This window comes from Chanos chanos, chromosome 1 (assembly GCF_902362185.1).
Source record: "Chanos chanos chromosome 1, fChaCha1.1, whole genome shotgun sequence".
NCBI classification, from domain to species: Eukaryota; Metazoa; Chordata; class Actinopteri; order Gonorynchiformes; family Chanidae; genus Chanos; species Chanos chanos.
The window spans coordinates 33,552,211-33,569,287 of NC_044495.1; the positions used below are offsets into that span (position 1 = coordinate 33,552,211).

The window sequence follows — 17,077 nt, forward strand, 5'->3', positions numbered from 1 at the left end:
CCAGAATGTGTGGAGTTGCTTTCAGTTCTTGGATAAGCAGATGGCGGGCTCCTCTCGGTACTTCGAGCACTTTGAGAAAACCTGAGGTTGGAATGCAAAGTGTTTTAACAGCCTCAAGATGTTCGACTATAAAAACCCAGCTTTGTGAAACTATACACGGAATATGGGTAGATAACATCTGTTGAAATGTTTTAATATAAATATGTGTCTACATGATTGACCAAAAGTTCATATTTTATGACAGATGTATCTGTCTTTGAATGTGTAATCAGCATGTCCGGTGCTTTATGTCAATGAAACAATGTATTTCATTTTCATTCATTAAGTTGTATACTTTAGGCAGACTTAACACAAGCCTATGAGACCTTACCATAAACTTATCAGAAGTAGGTATTATTAATACTGTTAATTGTAATGGTAATAGTAGTCATGGTAACAGTAGGAGCAATAGTAACAGTAACAGTGATGGTAGATTTTTTAGAAGCAGTAATGATCCTTATCATAGTACTGGTGGTAGTGCTGTTATGATGGTAGTATTGATATTGTTGTGTGTTATCACTGCTATGAGCTGTAAGTGGTGTAAAGTGAGGGCTTGTTACTCTCTCTCTTCTTTGCCTACTCACACACAATCCCTTTATCCAGTGTGTGATTTCTATTTGGCTGTCATGTCTGATCTGACCACTAGGTGGAAGCATTGGATTTGCAAGTCTAGAGAGTAGTTTCTCAGAAACAAGAGAAGGATCATCTTACACAGCAGATTTATGTATTGTTTTTTCCCTCTTATTACACTGTCATTTTCTCTCTGTCAGAGGGAATAATCCTGTCTCAGTCCATTTATATATGTGTGTGTGTGTGTGTGTGTGTGTGTGTGTGTGTGTGTGTGTGTGTGTGTGTGTGTGTGTCATAAAGGGAGAGACAGTAATAATGATAATCAAATATTAAAACAGACCAAAGACAATCTGTGTCAGGTAGATACAAATGAACTATCAGTAAATACCTGGAGACTGAGGTTGTCAGTGTGGGCAATCACTGAATGATTTACAGACTGCCCAATAGCATCAGAGATTAGTTCATCAATGTATGCATGTGTGTCAGGTTGTTTTCTCTCATAGCCTGTGTATAATTGCGTGTGTATGATTGTGTCTTCAGGCAGATTTGGCCATACCTTTCTTTCCACTGCGATTGATGGTGAACTTATGAGGTTTGCATTTGGAATTATCCCCTCCACACACACCACACTTATCCTCCTGTAGTGTGGAGCCTACTACATTATCACAGCCTACTTTCTGAGGGAGAACCAAAAAAAAAACCAAAACAACACTGTTAGAATACATACACACACACACATGCTACTACGACCTACAAGAGCTGCGTAATTATGAATATTAGCAAACACACACAAACACACACACACACACACAGACATGTCCATGTCCATAGTAGAGTATGTCTAAATACAGAAGAAGTCTCACCTCACACTCTCCATACACACACACACTATAGGGGTCTTTGTAGGAACAGGGTGTGCCATCTTTAACCATGGTTTGCATGTTCACCACATCTCTGGTCTCTTTGGACTGGCAGTGCAGCTGACAGCGCTGTTTAGCTACAGAACAGAAGAGAAACCCAACTCAGCTTCAGTGAACAGGAGGACAGGTGTTTCTACAGAACATTTCTACACAAGCTTCTACAGAACATTTGTTTCTACAAATAATATTCAGTACTGAATAGTTTTTTATTTTTTAGTCACATTTTAGATGCATTTAATTAATTAGAAAAGAACATGTCTCATACTGCACGATGTTCATGTAATTAATGAACAATTGTCATATGAAAAGTTATAAGTAAATGATCTTCACGAGAACTCAGTGAGTTTGTAGACTACTTGTGACCCACAATTACTCCTGTGAACTGGACCTCCTGCCTGCACTTCATTAGTAATTGTGGGGTGAGGTCTCTCCTCCAACTCCTGACAGGATCTGTGACTTATTTGTGACTCAGTGTGTTGAAAACCTAGCTGTAAATGTTTCGTAAATGCGCTCTGGTTGTTGTCTCGCTGCAGGTCTGTGCCATCACACACTCTGTCTCTCTCTCAGTCCCCTCAATGAAATACAGAGACAAATGACTCCCTCAGCATTCCATTTCAAGGAACTTTCCTCTGACAGTCAGATGAAGACAGATCAGGCAAGCCATCTGCCAGCCAGCAAACCAATGACCAATCTGACAGATTTACTATTTGTTATTAGCATTGTTGTAGATCACCGTGTCATTATGCAAACACTTTGGAGAACTTGATCCCGTCTGGCTGGCCTGGACCCAACAGAGCTTTTGAGATTAGACTGGAAATATTCACATATTTTTTTATCATGACATCAACTGTATTGAGGAAATGAGAATGGAAAAACTGGAGTTTGGAATTGATGGTGGGATATGGTGGGATTATACGTCCATGAGTGTGGATTCTCAACAGCTGTTGGTGGTTTGTAAGACTCGCCGAGAAAGCTGGTGAGTGGTTGGAATAGAGAAACAAATTACATCAATCAGATTGTACTCAAAGTACATGCGTTATTAGAATTCTGGAAGAACATGTATTAAATCACGTGCGTAATACAAACGTCACGTACATGTGTGTAGCACTGAGCCATTCCGGGGAAAAATTGTTCTGTGATGCTGAAGGAGGCTATTATGAATGTTCTTGTGCTTTTGTTTGACAGTGAAATTGATGTAGCTTCTTAAAAGACTATTAAGAAAAAGCACCTGTGTATTTACAAACTTGGTGCTGGTGAAATAAGCACGCAATACCTATTTTTTAAGTAGATATTTTTCATTGTTCCCTGAGGTGTGTAACTGTATAAAATTGTGCAAATATATAGAATGGAATTATCTTAAAAATGTATTTTGGGTTCATACTTAAAAAAGTAAACAAACAAACAAAAATATGTGTTTCTCCTTAACAATAAGCATTTATACAGTTCAGATCTTACTAACTCTGAGGTTGTGAGTGACTGTCTCCAGTACAGTTTGATGGTACGAGTTGTACTCACGGTCTGGGTGTTCGTATGGAAGCCAGTGGTGCCTGGTGTTGTGATGGTCAAAGTTATTGTTCCACATGCTGCACTGCTCCGCCCTGTAGTCACTGAATGGATCCTCACACTCATGTGCGTTACACAGCTGGAACTGGTAGTTTGCACCAATGCAAGTGCGCCCCCCATTGGCAGGACTAGGGAGAAAAGACAGGCATAGTAGTGAGATCTATATGACAAAGAGTTCTAGTATGCTCAACCGCATGGCAAATGGTCAAAATTGCAAAACTCATCCATGAGACTCCGAAAACATTTAAGCTATACAAGTCCTTGAGGACTAATAAGATGACAGATGCATACCGGCCTTGACTACACTAGATCAGTTTTATGGATGAAGTCTCTGCTGGAAACTTCTGTGTCATTCTGTTTATGTAAAACAGTCAGGCAAACATAGGCTGTGCAATCAGCCCATAGTTTGAAGAATATCTGTTTTTTTATACATAGTAAAACTGCCAGTGCTCAAGTGACTCTCGATCCAATAAAATAATTAAAAGTGAAGTGTGATCCAAATAACATTTGCAAATCTCAAAATCTGAAATTCTCAGTTCAACCCTGATAGAATCACCAGAGAAGAGATGCACAGCAGCTATAAGACACACAGAACTAACAATAATATGACACACACACACACACACACACACACACTCACACACACACACTCACCGTGGGTTGTCACACTTGCGAGTGCGGAAACGCACCCCTCTCCCACAGGAGCGTGAGCATGAGCCAAACTCACTCCACATGCCCCAGTTCCCATCCTGCTTTATAATGTCAGGAGTCAGCCAAATGCAGTGCCCTTTAAAACAGTGCTGAGGTATAGCCGATGTACCAAAGGGTAAGAGAGAGAGAGAGAGAGAGAGAGAGAGAGAGAGAGAGAGAGAGAGAGAGAGAGAGAGAGAGAGAGTACCCACCATAAGAAGCGTTAACCTTTATGAGGAGTGGGTGATGTAATGAGTTCTACAGATTTGTTATACGGGAATTTATATATGCACCTGTGTGCATGTGTTTGTGTGTGTGTGTGTGTGTGTGTGTGTTCCTGGTTTATCAGTACCTTCCCATCTCCACACATTGTTCCATCGATGGGAGGGCCTTTTTTGGTTTTGCAGAAGAAAGGATTGTCTGGGTGAGCACACCAGAGTTGTTTACACGGGTCAAATGTGCGGTACTATGGGGAGAAGGGGAAGACAGAAAAATAGAGACAAACTCATTCTTTCACACACAGAGACATTCCTTGATAAGGCACCAGGAACACAAGGTATAATATGTTTTTGAACAAGAATGACAAAGAATTCACATCAGAGAAGGCCACAGAAGTGGACATGGTACAGAAGAGAGCTACAGTACAGTAAATGCACATGATGACAAAGAGTAAGTCAAGTGGATAACACTTTGCTTAAAGGAAACTTATAATACATACTTAACATTGTAGTAACAATGTAACAAGGCCTGTAATAGCATGTAATGACATGCCAGCTGATCTGTGACTGAACTGAGGTATGAAACTTTCTAGAACTTTCTGGATGATTACTGATACTTCATCACTAATAGTAAGGCTCTGCCACAAGTTGTGTCAGATGACATATCCTCACTGTTGCATAACAGCAAGCATGTTATTTGTATATGGTGTTGAGAACACATTATGCCAGGGCACAGTAAGCAAAGAGTTATATCCAATGGTTCAGTTTTACTGTACAGAGCACACTTTGACTTTACAGAGTACAAACAGGAAGCCAATCCATGCAAACAAAACCAGAGAATGAAGAAAGCAACTTTTTTTGTCCTATACTGATTCTAACAAAGATTGTGACCAGGGATGATTAACTTAAAAACTGCAGGTGAAAGAGGTCCTAAGACCCCTCATAAGTCCCTAACGGAATCTCCCTGTAATGCCTTTATGCCTCTAGGTGGATAGATTAGTCAAACCAAAATCTCTGTCCAATCACAGCCAGCTAGCATTGATGATGTCAGCAAGCTGGCACGCAGGCCTGCAGGATCCTAAAACCAAAAGCCTGCAAATTTAAATCCACCTTTCATAGTTAACATGCCATCTGTTCCTCTGTAACAACACTTGCCACTGACTTGCCAGAGAAATTTGTGTCTTATCCAGCTATAAAGTCACTGCCTACCTTGATGGCCAGAGAGCTAGAAATGTTAAGCGGCGCAACAGTAACTAGCTACACTAGGCTAGCTGGGTACCCTGTCAAACGTACTAATGGATAAGATAATTTAGCGACATATTTTAACTATTACTGTTCTGAAATCCTATTGGGATGTCTATGTGGAGTTATCGAACACATTAGGACAGAATAGTATATCAGGTACTTGAACATACGTAAGTCCATCGCTAGGCCACTAGTGAATTAGTATCCTGCAGCACATACGTTAGTAATGAAAAAATGGGTTAAACAGAAAAGAAAAAAAAAAACCACAAAAAAATCACAAAATGAAACAGGGAACAATAAAACTTTATCAGTTGAACCACGCAGAAATAAAAAGAGGCGTTCACATTGCTTTTGGGTGGGTTACCTTACCTGATTTCCTGTTTGCCCCACCTTTTGCAGCTAAGGGAATGGTTTGACAAAAGAATAAAGTGCAGCCTTGCAATCCAGGCAGTTTTTTTTAATATATGCCACTATTTCATAACAAATTAATTGGGTATTCAGTTTTACAATTTAACAATAATAACCCTGAAATTATGTATATTCTTTTCAATGGGCTGAACTTCTGTATGGTTTTGTACTAGCCTAAAAACCCCTATAAATCCAGTAAATAGACTCTTCCCTGGACTTTTGTTAGCTGGAGCAGGTGTGCTCACATTGAACAGTGGCTTGCAATGTAGGCCCTAAAACTGCTTTAACTGGATTGGCCTAATAATCTTAAAGACTGAACTGATCATCAATGAGCAAGGTTTCGTTTTCTAATTAAGTGCTAAAATTGCCTTTTAAATGTGTAGAAATGTAGAATGGGTCATGTGCTGATTTACTGTAGTGAACTGGCAATAAATGATCACCTTTTAATTAAATTGTTTAATTTAAGACTTAAGGTCATCTCTCAACTCTCTACACATTGAAGCATCTTAGTCAGCAGTTTCTGCCTTGAATACTGTCTGAAAAGGAAACTACACTGCCCATGACTCATATGCTTACGTGACATGAGATCACGCATATGGCACTGCGATCTGCGATTACTGTTAATCACATGTATAACCTCCTAATAACAGCAGAAACTTGTACCCCCCCCCCCTCCCCCCTCCACCCCCCCCCCCCCCCAAATAATCCATGCGGCACTAAACAAACAGTATGGGGAGGTTATACATGCTTGTATTAAGCCTCGTCATACGGTACATTATGAATGCTTCATAATGTATTATAGGAATGGGGATAAAGTTTAAGTGGGAGTCTGCAGATGATTGGCAGATGGGGATGACTCACCGCTGTGCACATCATGTAGCCCACTCCAAAGTCAAAGCGACACTGTTCATTCATAGAGTAGTGAAGACCTGGCAGCTGTGGCAGATCCTCCCATTCATGTTCAAACGGGTCGTCACGGAGACAGTCGTAGGAACTGGGCAAGATGGATAGAGTGAAATCAGAATGAATACCGACTACCAACATAAACCATTACATGCATGACTTAAATATCTGCTGAATTAGTACTTATTATCTATCTATCTGTGAAGACATTAATATATGATTTTGAGCAGTTATTGAAGCATTTGAAGCATTTAAGGGACTATGAACACTTGTAAATCCTAATGGAGGAAGCATTAATATCTACTGCTACAACTACTTGTCTTTTTGTTTGTTTGGAATAGAAGTGGCAAAGCAGTCGGTGCCTAAGTTCTGTGTTTGTGTGCATGAGACTCACTGTAAATAACGTCCGAGCTCCTGCTGGCTGCAGCGGGACCAGTGAAAGCGATGGAAGGCAGCTTGCACCAATGGGGCCATAATGCTCCCCATCTGCACCTCATCTCCACAGCGATTCCCCTGGCCGTCATGCTCCATTCCCAATCTACAACACCAACCGTGCCACGTGCGCGCACACACACACACACACACACACACACACACACACATAAACAAACAAACACACACACACACTCTCTCTCTCTAAGGAAATATATGACTAGACAAACTAGATGTCTTTATCCTGGCTGAATAAAGTCAGTTCTTCTGTCTGTTTCAAAATGTCCTATACACAGTTTTAATATTTTGTAACAGGTACTTACACATGGCCGGTTTCATGAGCAACTACAAAAGCGGAAGAGAAGCCGTCCTCGTGGTTCAGAGTGCAACTGCGTACGGGATGACACATGCCTGTCACAGGAGCATAACCTAGTACCAGACAAAACAACCTGATTCAGCTGTGTGTTCCTAATGCCTGCCTCGCTCCTTTTATAACAGAATCACACCCATTCTAGCACACACACACACACACACACACACACACACACACACACACACACACACACACACACACAGGGTCCAGGACAGTGATTGTGTTAGTGACATTTAAGGCTGTCACTATTGATCAGTATGCCTCTTCAGACCCTCACACCTTAGCCAAGGCCACATCAAGGACTGATGTCTGACCAAAGAGAGCACTTGGCTGTTGGGCTTGGCTAGTGTGTGTGTGTGTGTGTGTGTGTGTGTGTGAGTGTGTGTGTGTGTACGAGTGTGTGCATAAGCTGTACCCTGCATCCCAGTGGGCCCAAACTCTTGGCGTGTGAGGAATATGGCATGATCGTGATACTCGTTATCGCCAGTATCGGGCTTCTGCTGCCGGAACGCCCAGTGACACACATTCTCCAGACTCTGAGACGGGTTGCCCACCTCAATCAGACTCGCCGACTGACAGAAAGAGCAAAGAAGAGTAAAGAGCCAATAAGGTGTACAAAAGTTCAGGTGAGCAACAAATGCCACCCTCCCCTTCCCTGTCCCCCAACCGCATAACAATCACAACATACACAACATAAATAAATACATAGAACATTTTTGAGATTGAGAGGGATGGTATGAAGTTTTAGAGCAGTTTACACACAGCCTGAAACATAAGACACAAATAATTTGTTGCTTTAGGATGAGACCTGTCCTCACCCCACAGTTGAGTAAGTGTTTTGCTTCTCTTTAAATGAGTTATGTACCTTTGGATAATGTACCTTAGGCAACTATAGACAGTTTTAGACATTGCTATGTGAAGCACTTACAAACAAAAGATTCCAGACAGGAATTCAACTGCTTTGCTTGGGCGGGAGAACTTTTAAATGGAGGAGATTGTTTCCAGATGTGTGTCCTTACGCTACCCTCTTCTTATCAGTCTTCCCAAACTTTAAGAACACTGATTTTTTTTGGTTTTTAAAGAGAAACACTGTTGCTGGATCGTTCTTGGCCAGTAGGGGGAAACGTTGCAGTGACAATATGAAAGCAGGTTAGCCTGTTGTAGGTAAGATAATGGATCAATGCCCTCACTTTGAGGGAGCCACCTCCCTTTTTCCTCTCTTAGGGGTTTAAAAATGCACACATAACAGCTCAACATACATGCACAAACACAAACCCATTCACACACTCATTTGCACACATTATATTACTTTGACTCCTCTTTTCCCACTTACTAACTAACTAACTCATACCTGGTTAAAGGAATTTAGTTACAGGTTTTCTGCATTTGAGCTCTTTATTGCTCTTTATTTTCATCTTATTTACTTGATGGCAAAAAGCATATCTGAGAACAGCTTTGCGTATGCAGAGTTGGTGAAAGACTGCATAATGTTAGCGCAGTTAGCTGGGTTCAAAGCAAGAGCCTTTAGCTGGGTCACATGTTCACATTTATCTTTTTTTTTTTTTTGCTCATGTAACACCCCCTTCCACCCCCCCCCCCCCCCCCCCCCCCCCAGTCCCCATGTGTGTGTGCGTGTGGAGCATGGTGGAGGTGAACAGATGTGCGGGATACACTGTGATGTTGAAGCCATGTTCTGGGTGCACGGGGTCGGGCGGATGATCAGGGCGCGGTGCTGCCAACAGCAGCGGTTGCCACAGTAATTGGGAATGATGGACAACCGGCTGGCAAGTGGGCCAGGGCTGCATGCTGATGGAGGGAGGGACAGAGGGAGAAAAAGGAGGCAAGGAGAGCAGAGAGGGTGTGTATGAGGTAGGGGTGGGGAGTGGGGAGTGTGAATGAGTGAGAAAAGGACAGAAAAGAAATCTAGTTGGGGAGTGGTGTAGTGAATGCAGCGTATGTACATTTCTAACTCGGTGTGTATTTGTATGCATAGGTGGAAAAGGTGGAGTGGCAGAGAGACAGTGAGAAATAGATGCATGTGTGTGTGAATGTATGTGTGTGAGAGAGAGAGAGAGAGAGAGAGAGAGAGAGAGAGAGAGAGAGAGAGAGAGCGCTACTGACTAGCTGACAAGTTGATGTGAGACAGCTCACTTTTTTTTATTCAGCTTAATCCTTGCATGTCACGGCCAGAGGGACATTACCCACAAATCAACGTGCCATCTGCCTGTCTCAGCAAACACAGCTCCAGAGTCTTACCTTCACCAGGACCACCTCACTGCACATTCTATTCATTTCAATTCTGGTTTCAATCCTGATTCACTTCATCCAATGCAACACAATTCAGGTAAATTCAATATAAGTAATTTCAGCTCAATTGAATTATATCCAAATAATTTAAAAGTGGCTCAGAACAGTTCAATTAAATTCTGTTTAATGTAATCCGGTTTAAGCTCATTTAAACCATTTAAATTCAATTTCGATTCAATTAAATTTGACTAAATTTGATTGACTCGAATACAGTTCATTCCGTTCACCGGTAACACCATATCTGAGACCAGTTTGGTGTGTTGTCTCACTCTGGCTGAGAACTGAGTTGACAGAGGGGAATCTGATCCTGTATCATTCTCTTTTTAGATCTGGAGTTCTGATGGACAGGAAGAGAAAGATTTTAACAGCGCTCTGTTTATGAATGAGGGAGGGCCATCATTGATTGTTTATCTTGCATGGACTTCCCAGAATACTTTGCTCCATCCCACGAGGGGAGGAGAGTTGGGGGGGAGCGTTGGGGGGGGGGGGGGGGGGGGGGGGGCTTGATTGCATAACATCAGCGTTCTATGTGCTTTGGTGCTGAACTGTGAAGGCGTGCGACTTTGAAAACACTCCCCTGGGAACACTATGCTTTTAGTTCCACTTTTGCTCAGTCCACCGGAATAACAAGCTCTAGGCCTTCACTAGCTCTGAGTTTACAGGGGGTGGGAATGGGTGCAAGGGTGAACTCACAGTCACTGTGTGCAGAGACAGAGAGAGAGAATACACAGACGTGCAATGGTGGTCGATGCATCATCTACAACAAACACCTGGGAAATAAACATTGTGAATAGCTGTTACACAGATGATGGAATGAAAGAAAAGAGAGCCATAACTCTGGTTTGAGGAGGATTGAAAGAGATGCCAACATACAAAAAACCTGTAGCTAATTCCTTGCTCTAAGTGCTGAACCTCAGAATATATCTCTAAAAATCATATGCCTACAAAAACAAACCAACAAATAAAAACAGAGCACAACACACGCTTGTTAGTTCTAAACTGCTCTATATTCAAGTTTGCGTGATAATCAGATTGAATGCTCTTTCTATAATGATACTAATTTGACAATACACATTTTTTAAATAACTGTTTAACACTTTTGTGGTAAAATGAACACACCCACACACACACACACACACACACACACACACACACACACACAACACAAAAAACAGAAAAGCCACTGTAACCCCTTTACCTTCTCATCGTCCAGCATGATGATTCGGACCAGCACCACGTTTATGCGAGCACCCAGTGAGTGATCATGGTAGATCTCATTGACCTGTCAGAAAACACACTCCAGTTCAGATAAGGCCCATTTCCCACTTTAATTGACAATCAGATATATTCATTTGAGTAGACTTATCCAGAGAAACTTATAAAGAAATGAATACATTTGAATGTTAACATAACCTAAGTGAAGCTGTATGAACATCATTTCACAGAGAAGTTATTGTAAAACAAAGCTGCAAGCTATGTTCAGTCAAAATGCAGGAAAAAACAACAAAAGGTTAAAATCACTGCAATGCTCTACAGACTTAAAAAAAAATGTAAAGACTATATCGTAATGCAGTCAGTGTAAGTCAGGCACAAAGAACAAAATGATAATGATGCAGCTCTATGAAAAAGACATCTGCCCTCTTTTGGAGTCTTACATTTTTAACACAACATTTTCCTTGTCACAGTCATCTGAAAAGCGCTGTTAGATTACATAATATGTCGATTCATATCACACTGTAAAATACACTCCAGATAAACACAGCTTAGACACTGCGCCTTTTCATTTTTAAAATCCTGATCAGGAGTCCAAGAACTACTGACATAACTCCTTGAGTCCGAAACAAATTTTAGTACTACACTATATATATATATATATATATATATATATATATATATATTATAATAATTTTTTTTTCCCTGCTTCCCAAGATTCTGAAGGTTGACTTGTCACCCATGAACCTGAATTCCCCTTGCTAATTTAGTTTGCCAAAGGTGGCCATAATGCACTATGGGAAACGTGGTTCTCAGACACAGGGGGAGACGAAGGCAGACAAATTGGTACAGAAGTTCAGACATGGTGTCCTCGGTGTCTGTGGAAGCCTGTTAATGAGACGCAGCGATGTAAACACAGTCACCAATAATGAGATTTCTGATGGACAGACTGCTGAGGGGGAAGGAAAGGTAGAAGAGAGGGAAAGACAGAGAATGAGGAAAAATAAAAGAAAGACAGAAAACAAACTGAACCATACAATCAGGGTGGCTAATTTTGGTGGTGATCCTGTTGATCCTGTTGACTACGGTGATGATTATCTTTATGGTCTTCTTCTTCCTTTTTGTCTTCATCTTCTAATTATTAATGATGTTGTTGTTGTTGTTGTTGCTCTCTATAACATTATCTCACAATAACAGCATCGTTTGTTGTTTTGTCAATACTGCACTTTGCCTATAGACAACATTTTGTGAGGGAGTGAGATGGTGGTGTGGGATATGAGGAAGAGTATATGAAGAGGAATCAGATAGACAGGTGGAGAGAGAGAGAGGGAAAGAGGGAATGAGAGAAAAAGAAGGAGAGAGAAATGGAGATACATCCCTGATGAGCGGGTAAGTCTTCATATCACCTCTCATATTTCCCTGCGCTGCCTTTTTGATATTTAGATAATACTGAGAACACAACAGTTGCTTAGCAACCACCAAACTTCACAGTGAGGTGGGGCAGCATATTCAAAGTTAACCCCTCAGCTTTCAGACTGTCCACTAGTCTGTGTCTGTCTACATGCCTGGTGTTCTGTGTGTCTGTGTGTCTGTCTGACTGTCTGTCTGTCTCTGTGACTGTCCCTCTCTACTTTATTTTACATTATTTTACAAGATTTCTGTCTACTGCTCTCTCCTTCTGCCTCTGCTTTAGGCACCTCTATGTGTGTGTTTGTGTTTGTGTGTGTGTGTGTGCGTGCATGTGTGTGTGTGTGTGTGTGTGTTGTCTACACATGCCTGGCTCAGATTGTTTTGTCTTTCTCATTTCTAACTCTGCTTATTTTTGATGAAATCTTCCCCCATGTGTCTGTGTCATTTTTCTTTTTTCTTTTTTGCCCTCCAAAATCTTCCTCTGAGTGCATGAATTGCCAAAATGCTATTCAGAGTAAATATGTATTCTCAAGGACGCAGGGATCTTAGTCACTGAAAGCATTTTGATAATGAATAGTATTTTATTGAGAGAGGAGCCACAGAAAATCAGTGCAGGGAGGTTCACACACTCAAGAACTTAAGAGCTGACTTCAAATGGTTGCTGTTAATGAGCTACAGCCAATAATATGAGCGACAGGGAGCTGTAGTTGGACACAATAGGTAACAACAGCTCACATACTTCTCCATTAAACTTGGTTACCCAGGCAACTGGGTGGCCTAGTGAGGGTACGGTTGACTTTCAGGTGACCCTGACACTGGCTATCTAAACGTTAATGATCATTAAATGACCCAAGATCCCCCTCCGGTTGTACTTTTATATAAAGTCACTCTCACTCTTCCTCTCTGTCTCTCTCTCTCTCTCTCCCACTAGGTTGCTTCCCAGGACTTTGCAAATGGAGAGAAACTGACTATAAAACTGTTAAAGGTTACAATTTAGAGAAAATCTTCTCAATGCGTTTGACAGGTATTGCTGTGAACATAATACTCATTCGTATATGTACGCATATGGCAAAAAAAACCCAACAACAATAATAACAACAACAAAACATATAAACAAATGCACAAAAATATCCAAGAGACATTGTAACATAACACATTACAGAAAATATCATGTCGGGCACAACTATCACAAATGACTGTGAAAATGCACCTCTTATTAGCAGTGGCCTGTTGCTACTTGCTTGACTTGGGTTTCATCAGTTGAATTTCAGCCTACAGGTAACTAATGGAGACCTTGAGGTCAGTGAGTCAGAAAATCATTAATATCTGATTAATAATGCAGCTGGGTCCAGCACTGTGGCTTCACTAGTTTAGATGAGAGAAGGAGGAAGAACAGCAAGATAAAACAGTTGAGGAAGGAGGGAATGAGGGAGTGAGATAAGAAAAGTGATGAGGATGGATGGAATGAGTGGAAAGAGAGAGGGGGAAAGGGGAGCAGGAAACTTGGGCAATCGGAGAACAGGATAAGGGAGTGAATGTGAATGGCAGAGATTGGAAGAGCAGAGGTCTGGTGGCACTACAGTACCAATAATGCTCTCAAACGTGGTGACAGAATAAAGATCCGAGTGTCTTCACCACTTCAGAGCTGCCTGACATATTACAGGACTGCAGTAAACTTTCAAACATAAAACCAATTCAGTGATCCAAGCTTTGCATAACTATGATTTAGCAAGACCAAGTTCTATGTTTATTTAGCTGTAACCATAATTTAGTGAAACAAAGGTCTAAGTTTGTTTTCTATTTTTTTCTGAGATAAACTTTTTAGGGTAGCTGAAGACAGGATTGGTTTAAAAGGTAGTTTCAAATGTTGTTCAAAGAGCAAGAGATAGATAGATAGATAGATAGATAGATAGATAGATAGATAGATAGATAGATAGATAGATAGATAGATAGATAGATAGATAGATAGATAGATCGAGAAAGAGAGAGAGAGAGAGAGAGAGAGAGAGAGAGAGAGTCAAAGTAGCTGCAGAAAAGCGGACCCAGGTGGTAAAGGCCTGTTAATCTTGTCAGAAGTACTTGTTGCTGTGCTGTCCTATCATGGACACTGTGACACTGTGGATTTTCAACTCATTTAAAGACAATGCATTTGCACATCTACCTGAATAACAGGACTATATACTACTTACAATTGACTTAAATGTTCTGCCTTGTGTAACACCTACTAGGTGAGATTTTAATATGTAACTAGAAAAGACTCTAGTGTCAGAGTGACGGGAAATGCTGAAAAAAAGGCAGACATGTACTTGAAATGACAGATGTCAAGCATTAAGAAAGACAACTAAAATCACTACCTTGCATGCCCACAAACATACTGCAACACTGATAAATATTGTAACAAGCAACCACATATAGATACTAGAAATGTATTAAATTGAAACTTTAAGGGTTTAAGGGAGAGAGAGAGCAAGGGATACCATGATAGTTTATCAGATCCATGGAAACTTTAGTCTCCCTTTCCCCATTACTGTGAGAGAGAGAGAGAGAGAGAGAGAGAGAGAGAGAGAGAAAGCCAATTGCTAGTCCATGCAAGTTACCTATGTCTCACCTTCATACTTCACCTTCTCTCTTTCTTTTCTGTCTTCCCTCCCTTTCTGTCATCCTTCCTCTAGGTTATGAGACTCATCGGGACATGAGGACATGTGTGTGTGTGTGTGTGTGTGTGTGTGTGTGTGTGAAGGGAGGGCAGTGTTTGCACAGTCTCGTTGCAGATAGCTGCCATTTTCACCTGACATTTTGGACTATTATTACCTGTCTGACATTTTGTGGGCCAGAACAAGGAGTCTACAAAGAACTGATTACATAATAGCCCAAGCAGCACACACTTAGCCTGTTTTTTCCCCCTCCTGCTGCACGACAACTAATAAAGAAGGAAGCAATTAATACAGCCCACTCTCAACACAGACGATTAATGGTGAAAGCAAAGGTCTCCGATCTGTTACTCACAAACACTAGTCAACAGCTTGATTTCACAATAGGAGCTGCTTGCGGTGATATATATATAAAAAAAAAAACATGTTTAGCAAGCCAAATTCACATGTCAAACATTTATAACTCTTGGCTAAATTGTTTATTATATATCACAAGACCTTGTAAGCGTACACAGAAATTGCTACTAAACACTGATCTTTAACCACCGGTTTAGTCCTGACGGTTAAAGATGAGCCTTGCTGAGGAATCTCATCCTTTTTTTTTTCTGAGGCCCTCTTTGATGTTACTCTAGACATCATCAATATTTAGTATGGATCTTCATGTAGCAGAATGAACAGATAATAATGTAACTAATAGTAATGACCAAGAAACAAATGTGTCTTTTGAGCTGATCTCAAATCAGTCCCAAATTGTTCCCAGTGGGAGGGGAGTTGAAATGAAAGAAAGGGGCAATAACACAATCACACATCAGTCACTATTTCAGCTTAGGTGGATGTGTGAAGGAAGATGACTGTTTGAAGGCTCTTTTTTTTTTGTCCTTGACCCTACTCAATAAAATGCAAAGAGGTTTGTGTGAAGAGGAGGGAAGGGAGAGATATATGAAAGAGGGGCATTAGCTGTGAGATCTCAGGATCTTTTGATCCCTCACTGACTCATTGATTCACCATCATTTCCCATGGACCTGTTTAAGAGGCAAATCAATTTGTTTATGCATTTTTGGGAATTGTTTCTCCTCAGCTCTTCAAGTTGAGGGCAGTAAGGGTCAGCATGTTGGTTCTTAGGAGTCAAAAACTATTGCATTCAAAAATACACCCACACACAAAGATAAAACAATTCAACTGATTCATGAAACACTCATTCATATAGGTAATGTGTGCACACGCACATCCACACACACACACACACACACACACACATACACACACACACACACATATATTCCTTACACCCATGTATCAACTCATTCACTCACCACATTTAGATGTACCAGGAAGACAAGATCACTCATTCACAAATGTGCAGACAGAAACACAAAAACACAATGTCTAGACCAGCAGTCGATTATTGAGGCTCTAAAGTCAACCAGAAAGTACAACACTACACACTCAAACACCCACATGAAGTTCTAGATGACCTGTGAATGACATGCGCCAAGTGAGAAAGGCTCAAAACCAACTGGAAGCTTCTGGAAGCCGCACCTGTCTGTGACTTCTAAGTTTAACAAGGAAAAAAAGATGGTCAAATTTAGGACCACTGGTTCACAAAGAAGACATTCATTTTTAGATGGTTTGAAAAAGAGGATTGCTATAGAATTTTAGTAAATGTTAAAAGCAAGAGTCAAAACAACCCGTCTCCACTTCAGGAACATTTATAAATATGCATTTCAGTAGATGTTGATGCCAGTCTTTATTGAATCAATGTCCTCCTAAATATGAGAAATGCACAGCTGTGTTGGTAAGCATCTAAAATGTGGTTTAGAACTCTCAGTGGGCCTGAAGTCCAAGCTGTTTTCTTCCATCATTATCACTACACTCATTAAATCCAGAAAGTTCTCTGCTCTCTAAGGCACACAGCAATTCCTCTCACACACAGACACGCACTCACACACACACACACACAAGCACCCGCACGCACACGCACACATCTCTACTACAAACACTCCACCCTGGCACAAACACAGACCGACATAGTGCACTCTTTACATCTGTGCACAAAAACTCTGAAAGGAGACGCCCAAAAGCAGAGCAGGTGAACTGTGAGAGGAGCAAGCCTGCTCTTAGTTCTCATCATACATC

The 17,077-nt window shown here is 41.0% G+C and overlaps 1 protein-coding gene across 1 annotated transcript in view; it reads right to left on the minus strand.

Moving 5' to 3' along the window:
* The window catches only part of LOC115820316 (A disintegrin and metalloproteinase with thrombospondin motifs 2), a 108,381-nt gene that overhangs the window by 7,633 nt on the left and 83,671 nt on the right, over nt 1-17,077 (minus strand). The window contains exons 5-15 of the mRNA XM_030783888.1: nt 10,867-10,950; nt 7,777-7,933; nt 7,312-7,417; nt 6,951-7,094; nt 6,515-6,647; nt 4,135-4,248; nt 3,747-3,892; nt 3,045-3,220; nt 1,473-1,606; nt 1,166-1,286; nt 1-81 (exon numbers count right to left, since the gene is read on the minus strand). Coding sequence (XP_030639748.1) covers nt 1-81; nt 1,166-1,286; nt 1,473-1,606; nt 3,045-3,220; nt 3,747-3,892; nt 4,135-4,248; nt 6,515-6,647; nt 6,951-7,094; nt 7,312-7,417; nt 7,777-7,933; nt 10,867-10,950 — 1,396 coding nt within the window. The remainder of the gene's footprint in view (nt 82-1,165; nt 1,287-1,472; nt 1,607-3,044; nt 3,221-3,746; nt 3,893-4,134; nt 4,249-6,514; nt 6,648-6,950; nt 7,095-7,311; nt 7,418-7,776; nt 7,934-10,866; nt 10,951-17,077) is intronic.